At 40.4% G+C, this 8629-nt stretch overlaps 1 protein-coding gene across 1 annotated transcript; it reads right to left on the bottom strand.

Moving 5' to 3' along the window:
• Positions 1 to 1565: 1565 nt before the first annotated feature.
• syf2 (SYF2 pre-mRNA-splicing factor) lies at positions 1566 to 7714 on the bottom strand. The gene is made up of 7 exons (XM_083997849.1): positions 7667 to 7714; positions 7257 to 7355; positions 6907 to 7032; positions 6571 to 6688; positions 4807 to 4897; positions 4146 to 4244; positions 1566 to 2856 (listed from the first exon to the last, which is right to left on the bottom strand). The coding sequence occupies exons 1-7, from the start codon at positions 7682 to 7684 to the stop codon at positions 2691 to 2693; spliced, it is 717 nt and encodes a 238-aa protein (XP_083853975.1). The 5' UTR covers positions 7685 to 7714; the 3' UTR covers positions 1566 to 2690.
• Positions 7715 to 8629: the final 915 nt, after the last annotated feature.

Below are 8629 nucleotides of genomic sequence, written 5' to 3' on the forward strand. Positions count from 1 at the left end.
GAAAAGGGGGAGCAACATACTGGCCCATTTTAAGTATGAGGTAATGGTGCAGAGAGATTCAATCAGGTAGGGCAGACTGACAAAGGCTTCAGGAATACACAAATATGTGCAACTAGATATATGCAAATCAAGGGCAGCCTCATACTTGTAGGTACTTAACCAAAATAACTTGTGGTGTTCTGCCAAAGAAAAATCATAGCCTGAGAATAAATTGCTACAGTGGTGTGTGAGGACATGCACAAACAGGTTGGCTGACACTTAGGAGCTGAGAGAGAACACACTTTCCACATCGAAAAGACGAAGGATTGTTTATTGTCCCTGTTTGGCCAGTTGCATGTTTGCGTTGTTTTTAAAGGTTTGTCTCATCAGTCCAACCACAGTGTGTGTATGTTTGTGAAAGGACAGACCAACAGCGATTCACTGAACTTTGACCAAGTAAACAGACAGATAGGTAAACATGGAAACTGGATACAAGTTGGTTGCAATTTCAATAAAGACCACATGATGTCAGTATTATATTACTCCATCTGTGCAGCACATGGCGATCAGGAGTGGGGGTTTTGTTCTTATGAGACCTTCAGAAGCCTGAGTTTCCAGACATTTGAACAACGGCTCATTCTCCATCTTGTTCAATGATGAAAATCTGAATTAAGAGAAATTTAATCCAAGCATACATAAGGACAATACCAGTATATCGATATGAAGTTCAGTACAGTACACCTGAGTCGCTCCACAGTGGACCGATGACTGGTAATTCACAATTACTTAACAATTGGCCTTTTTACCATTAACAAAGACACTGTCTTATGCCTGTTGGATAGAACAGAGCCATTGTTAATATCACTAACAACACTTGTGCTTTATCTACTGATGTGACTGATATGTCTGGGTAATGGACCTGTTTGTTCCTTTGTGAGTGGGGCTGTCATTCCTGGACAGTGACTGGTAAATGACAATTACCAAGAGCCGTCTGCTAATGCAGAATCTGAACATGTTTCTTTCAGGGTAACTTAATCTGCTGTTGTGGCTGCCGTGCTATTTACCCTAAAGCTCTTTAGCCTGACAAGTTCTTGGCAAACGTTAAAATGAAAGTGAATTATTATATAGAGAACGAAACTTTTCTGTTGGGTAAGATAAGTATCTATTCAGTAGGTGATAAATTTTAATCCCACTGAAGATCTTTTACACTGATACGAGGGTACATGTCAAAATCTGCTGTAGTAAAAGGGTAAAGTCATATTGTTTTGAATTTGTCTTACTGCCGGACTGCGTGTCTCCTGCTGTTCATTTTGATTAATTGCTGTGATATGAGTTCAAGCACGTGAAACAAAACACGTGTCTTAGTAGAATTGGAGCAGATGATATACAAACATAAGTGCTATTTATTAAATATACCAAACTGGCATTGAAATTCCCAGGAATGACCTTGCTGTTTTTACTGGAGAAAAAAGAAAAAAAAAAGAAACCCTCAGACAAGACAGGTTTGTCTTGTTACTGTATGACTCAGTTTCATCATGAATATGAATGTTTTGTTGTTCTCTTACAGATTGGTTCAAAGACAGAACTGATGTCACCAAATGTGGTTTATTCTGTGATTTTCTTATGTCTGGTACTTTACAGGGAACATTTTAATAGGCAGTTGGCCCTGAAAGAATCAGAGGTGTCACTGTTCAAGACATTGAATTTATGCACTGCTGTTCCTTTAAAAAAAAAAATCCCCTGCCAATATCCCAAGGTGAATCAGATAAGACGAAAAAAATATATCAGTCATAAACATGAACATTTAATCCACTCCTCCACCGATATCAGAGTCGGATATCAAAGGTATAATTTGAAAACCTCTCCAACCCTTTCATCAGCTCAACACAAACAACACATTGCATTTGCATCTTCGCAAAATATCCTTTGGGGGAATTTCATGAAATAAGGTTCATTAGAGTTCACCAAGAGAAGTGACTAGTCTATGGGTAACAGCAATTACCAGGTGGAGACTCAATTCAATGTTGCTCTGACCAGTCACTGTCCTGAAGAGGGCGCTGTGTAACTACTTTCAGAAATGGGACACTTGCATGGGAACCTGTTTTCATGTCTTTCATCTCCTCTCCAGTCACAAGGCTTTCCTGCTCATGTCACAGCTTGGGGGCAAGTTGGTTAAACTGAGATGTGGGCGATTATGAATAAATTCAATTGCTCAATTGTTGCTCCTTATCTCTGTGCACCTACACTAAAAACATTCTTTTGGCTGGCAACTTCAGCAGCTAAACATGCCCTGGGGTTTGGATGGTAGTTAACCGTAGTTCATTCTCACGCTCAAAAAACGTCTCTGTCATGGGACCACACGCAGTAAACCCACAGAAAAACCAACAAGTGTGCGAGATAACTGGATAATTGAAAGTGGTTTATTTAAAAATAAGGATAAGAACACTCATAAAAAAGTGTTGATTTAACTTCTAATACTGTACAAAGAAACACCACACGTTGTATATCTCACAGATGATTGGATTACCATTCAGCTCAAAATGACCTCAGCATGTTATGAGATGTCTGAGAAACTGCCTTATAATACACAGTCTACTTTAGCTGTTTATGAACATGTACTCCTGGTATGTATCAAGCACAGAGAAAGAAAAAAGTTGCGAGACTGGAAAACTGATGCAGTGAACATGTCACTGTCAAAGTGACTGGATCCACTAGACGGCCGTGCCTCTCTCCAAGTTCTGTTTGATCTCTGCTGTGTATTTGCCGTAGAAACGCTCCGCCTTCTTGTTGAACTTGGCATTCCTCTCGTTGATGTAGTCGATGTCTGCGTCGTCGTTGTAGGCCCTGCGTCGGCTGTACTTGGCCCGCTTCTCGATCCTGACAATTGCAAATAAAAGCAGCTTAGGGAGGATTTCATAAACCAGTACAGCCACTATCCATGGCATATCCATTAACAGTAATTGGCTACAGGCAATAATTTGGCAGTGTGCATTTAAATTTGGCAAGGAGAGTGGCAATGGAAAACCCAAAACACACACACACACACATACACACAGAGGAAAATACTGTCAATTTGTGAGCTCCCAGTCTTGATTCACTGTGTCTTCAAAGCATTGTTGTGCGTCATAGCCTGGCAACTGAATCCTTGTCTAATGCCCCACAGTCACATCCCTAACACAAGCCTTAGACTGTCTCAAATATAGAACAGCTCAGGGAAAGACCAGGGTAATCTAACGTGAAAGGGACTTCTGTAGGAAAAGACAAAAACAAAGAACCAGTGGAAGAACAAAACTGTTCGAGGTAACAGTCAGATGTGAGGGACACTGAAGATACCACTTTATCTTTTTGTGTTGTCGCTCTCATGTGGCTCTCGTAACGGTTTTAGAACCATCCACCCACATCCACTTACCTCATACTAAGTATGGTTACTTGGGTAATCATGGGGCTGTTTGTTTGATATAAGGTTATTAACACAATCTGCTCTGGTCTGACCAGGAGCCTGAGATACCCTGTTGAAGATGCTCCGAGGTTCAGAGAGTAATGACCTGCCCTGCCATCAGCGGGTTGTGTCAGGATTTCCACTCTAGGGTTGATTTATTCAGCTCAGATAGGCCCTGCTTCACACAAAACAACCCCGTCTTCCAAATTGGCAAAGACATTACAAACTCAAACTCCACACATAATTTATCTCAACAGAGATAGTATCATATTCCTGGACCTACCACCATACTACGTTTGTGGTGCGCCAGTTACAGAAGAAAAACAAAATAGTCTGACTGAACCCACTGTCATTCAGAGATGCATGAAAAAAAAACATTTTGGTTTGTTTGAATTGCTTGGGCCAATCATAATAAGCAAGCTTGGCCTAAACAGTGCTGAGCTCACCCATGCTTTTCTTAAATAAAGTCATGGAAGGATGTAATTCTATTGAGGAGGGTTTTACAAACAACTAATGGTCTGCCTTCTGTACAGTTCATTATTTTGTCAGAGTTTCCCATCATTAGCTTGTTAGTTTGGTACAGAGCCCCTTGTTATTTCTCACTGGCAACATCAACAGAGGGCAGAAAATAAAGAGTTAGTTAGTGCTGTGTAAAAGTTTATCTTAGCGGTCTGCCCAGTGAGTCAGGCTCAGGCTCAATGCTTAGACTGAGATCAAATCGACCTACTGTTTCTCAACATCTTCCACCATGCGGTCAATCCCTTCCTTTGAGGGGACATGTGTCCCGTGGATCAGGCTGTTGGATGTGGGGTAAAAGTCCTCGCCGCTGTGGAGAACCAACAAATGGAATTAGAAATACATAACGGCCGATGATCACCATTTCAACGTACTTGAAGTGACTTCTCTATCCCATCATTGTGATTATGTTCATCCCAACGAGAAGATGCTCTGGCTTCAGGGTAAAAATGTGTTGGTGCATCGTTCACGGATCTACACGTGGCATCTCGGAAACCCTGCAGGCACTGAACTCAATCATCTGTGCCGCCCGTGAACACTTACACATTTTTAAATTATTTCTGGAGAGTGTACTGTAGATATCTCATCGATCACCCCAAGGCAAATAAGGGGGTACGTTAGTCGACATATAGAACATGCTTTGTGGACATGTGATGGGTGAGTGCTAAGATGATAACGTCAAGCAAATTTCGCAGTTACGGTTATTATAGCACAAATGTCTTCATGAAATATTTTATGGCCCTGTTCGTGGGACAGAACAAACATCTTTTGATGCCAAAGGACATTTCTTCCCATGTTGACTTCTCCTCTGGGTTAAGTATTAAAAAGACATAAATTACAGCAGAGGAAGAGGAGATGGAGGCTTAGCTCACCTTTCCTCCCGCTGTCTCTCATAGCTTTCCAAGTCTGGTCTGATCTGCTTGGTGAGCCTCTGGTACTGTCGGAACTGGGCCTCAGCATAACCTGCAGTACATTTTGTAAAACAGAGAGAGAAAGAGGGGAAAAAAATTGACTGAGTTATAATGACCGGAACAAACAGCAAGCAGGCATGAGGCTGAGCTACACAACCTGCGGCTGGTTAAGGAGGGACGAAGAGGGAACTCTCCTCCCCCCTCCTTCTCTTGAAGACCCTCTGGTGATAATTTTCTCCCCAGAGGTTTAATTCAGAGGAGGTTTTGATGCAACAGATGGCAGCCATATTTAGGAGACAGTATTTTTTTCCCCCAGTAGATTAAATTGGGAGCAATTTGAGAAGATTAATATCCCAAGGGGTCGTTACATGGGTCTGCTATTGCTTTATGCACTGCTATCTAAGACTTTGATTTTTTATTAAAATTCTTAATTTAAACAGGTAGTCTCATTGAGATTGGGATCTCTTTTTCATAAGATGAAACATGCAGTGTGTACATACACACACACACGATTCCCAGACATACATTTATACATGTTCACATTTCCTGTGACCTGACATTGTATTGTCCTGTAGTGAAATGTAACCAGAGAGCAGAGGTAACCAGGCGGCTTTTGAAGCACAGCTTTATAGATATCAACATACAACGCTCTGTTCAAGGCTATGTCATTCACTGTGTGATAAAGCCGTGGAAAACTTCGATCACATGCTCCCAAACAGTAAAACAAAACAGAAGACTGGAATCACGGTGCACCACTTTTCCACAAGAGTAAATTCTATTAAATCACTATTTACTAAATGAATAGACTGAGGTTCCATGGCGTGACATGAGGGTTACCCATGCCTTAAATAACGCACTTTTATCTAATCACCATTTGCCTCAATGTCGCTTGATGTGACTATAAATAATTGCAAAGAGATTCCACAGCCAATATAGCCATTAAGCGACAACCACAGCAGTGTGTTTAACAATGACCGCAAATCATATTAGGTGTGAAATGGGCAGAAACATATTTTTCTCTCATCAATATAGATATAGATGATGTCTACAGATGTCTTCTAAAATTTAAAGCTAAATCAGACTCCAGTCTTTACTCTGTGTTTTGAGCTCAACTGATTCAAACGGCAACAACAGCTGGTGACAGTATGTGTTGTGTGATCTAAAAAAGGCACAAGCTGGTTATGGATGGTTATGACCATGTGCATACTGAAGCCTTCTGTATCTATCTATTAATTAAAGCAGTGACATGTTTCATAATTTCAATTAATCAAGAAGTTCTGGCTAAGCACCATAGCCTCTACTCTCTCATTATGACGGAGAGACGCATCAACATCATTCATCCACAGCATCGACAGATTGTCGTTTCAGTTAACACAAACACTGAGTTGTAGGTTAGAAATTAGTTGGGAGAAAAAAGAAGTTGTCACATGTTTAGTAAACCAGGAAGGAGACCTTTCATTTCCCCTACACCTGAGGTGATTTAAAGAGAAGAACCACAGCCAACACTGTAGAAATAAACATACACATACTCAGTCAGCACACTGGAATATTACTCTCAGACGGACACATCGTGCCGCTGATTTAAAAACCATACACCTGTGATTTCCAAGCAGACCAGACCGTGTGTACTCAATAAGGAACTTGTACCCACTCCACGCCATGTGTCATACTATAAACAAGTTAGACAACTATGTCTGTGTTCACCAAAGAGTTCCTGCTACTGACCTGCAAATCCTTGGTCTGGATTCTTCTTCTTTTTCTTCCTCTCCCACCGCTCTGCATCATCAGCAGTGATCTCCAGCAGTTTCACTCTGTGATAGTCCTCCCCTTTCTCAGCACATTCCTGTTAGCCAAATATTGTTTCAATAAACACAGAGCAGGAATACATTTAGAAAAAATTGAAACGGCATGCTGTTTGGAGAGACTGAGATTCAATAAACTTCTAAATATAAGACCACATGAGGAACTTATGATAGGACAACTCTGAGTCTACACGCCGGCTAGCTGCTGATCATCAAGAAAACAAGGGCAGTCTGGTCAACACCACGCAAACTAAAATACCTTTTTCTTTTGATCTTCAGCAAGCTCCCACTCCAGTCGGGCTTTCTTAGCCTCCCAGTTGGAGGGGAGCTTCAGTCTCTTGTCCTCTTCCACAACCTCCTGGTGATTGAGCTTACGTGCTTCATTCTGCAGGGGGAAATAATACATGATGATTGGTTGTACAAGTAGCAGTGTACACTAGGATATATCAAAAATACACAGCCAAGCAGCTGGAGTCAATACAATTATTTCTCCAGCTAACACGAGATCATTATTTGTAGCGTGGTTCACGGCCGTGTCAGCTTTAAGAACACAACATTATGTCCTTACCACTCAAATGTGCTTTTACAAGGAGAAGTCAAACAACTCACCCGTTTGAAATGCAGCTCTCGAAATTTTCGTAACCTCTCCTCTCTCTTCTGGGACGCAGCAGATTCACTCGTTTCCTCCTCAGTGACTGTGGTAGACACCTATAAAGACGACAGCTGTCATCATTTATGGAAAATAAAATGTACCGTGGGACGTTTAAATGGCCAAATACGTAACCTTGGACAGGTTAGCCTGAATAACAGACGAGCTAAAGTTTGCTAACTAGCACTCGCTAACGTCGGTTAGCTTAACAACAACAACACGAGAACGAACATGATAAGAGAGTGGAATATAAACACGATCCCCGAGGGAGAAATACAACACAGACATCAAATAAATGTTATTAACCGAACATAATGATCATAACATCAACATTACAGAGTAAAACGAATCAAAAAAAGAAACTACTTACCGCACTACAAGACGCCATTGTTGTGCTACGCGGAGGAAGAAGACCGGAAGTGTGACGTATGTACCGGATATAAAGAAAAACTGTAAAACGAAAACGGTTATATTTTATCATTTTGTCAGAAAATGTTTACATAAAAATGTTCGTTTAGTGGACTCTACACTATACAGTATTTCTTTACAAAATATTTCACTGTTTGTCTCTAATTTTGAATATTTTCCCCTTCTTTTATTTTGAAATTACACCACTGTATAGCCTATATAATTTCAACACTAGCCTAGCCTATATGAATTATGTGAACTATTTCTTTGACATCTTATCTTACTTGCTTCACTTACAATCACAAAAGTAAATCTATATTAATTTCAAACAATTAACCTTTTTTATTCATAAATACCATCAAGTCAAGTGCAACTGAGATGTTGACACTGGAGCCCATCAACCCCACTCCCCATCCCCCCAGAGAAACAGAGAAACAGAGAAACACGCCATCCTCTACCAGCCTCCCTGCCATGTATAAATTACATTATTGAATATTTGGTAATGTAATGGGTGTTTTGTGTATTTTATTTGTGAATAGCTGAACACTTTTCTCTCATTGAAATACAGTTTAAATGTTATTTTGCATTTGTTCATGCATCAACTATTGTGCTCTTTTCCATGATCTGGCTCAAACTAGAGTAACTGCCCTGGGGTTGACTGCCTATAGCCAGTCAAAATATAAATACAACTGTCCCTTTTTTCCTGAGTTTAAGTGTTAGATAATTGCCAGAATGTTTTTTTGCAGAACATTATGATGTCACGGTGAAGTTGACCTTTGACCATTTGGAAAGTCATTACTTCATACATTTTCCCTATTAAACATTTGCGTAAAATTGTGCCATAATTAGTGTGTATATTTTAGAGTTATGGCCAAAAATGTGTTTCATGAGGTCTCACTGACCTTGACCTTTGAACACTAAATTC

The sequence above is a fragment of the Trachurus trachurus genome (genome assembly GCF_905171665.1).
Source record: "Trachurus trachurus genome assembly, chromosome: 22".
Taxonomy (NCBI): Eukaryota; Metazoa; Chordata; class Actinopteri; order Carangiformes; family Carangidae; genus Trachurus; species Trachurus trachurus.

Coding starts and splice junctions, on each gene's coding strand:
- syf2 (XM_083997849.1), bottom strand. Junction 4,898..6,570: donor TCCAGACCAAGGATTTGCAG/GTCAGTAGCAGG, acceptor AATGTACTGCAG/GTTATGCTGAGGCCCAGTTC. Junction 2,857..4,145: donor GTGGAAGATGTTGAGAAACA/GTAGGTCGATTT, acceptor TGCAATTGTCAG/GATCGAGAAGCGGGCCAAGT.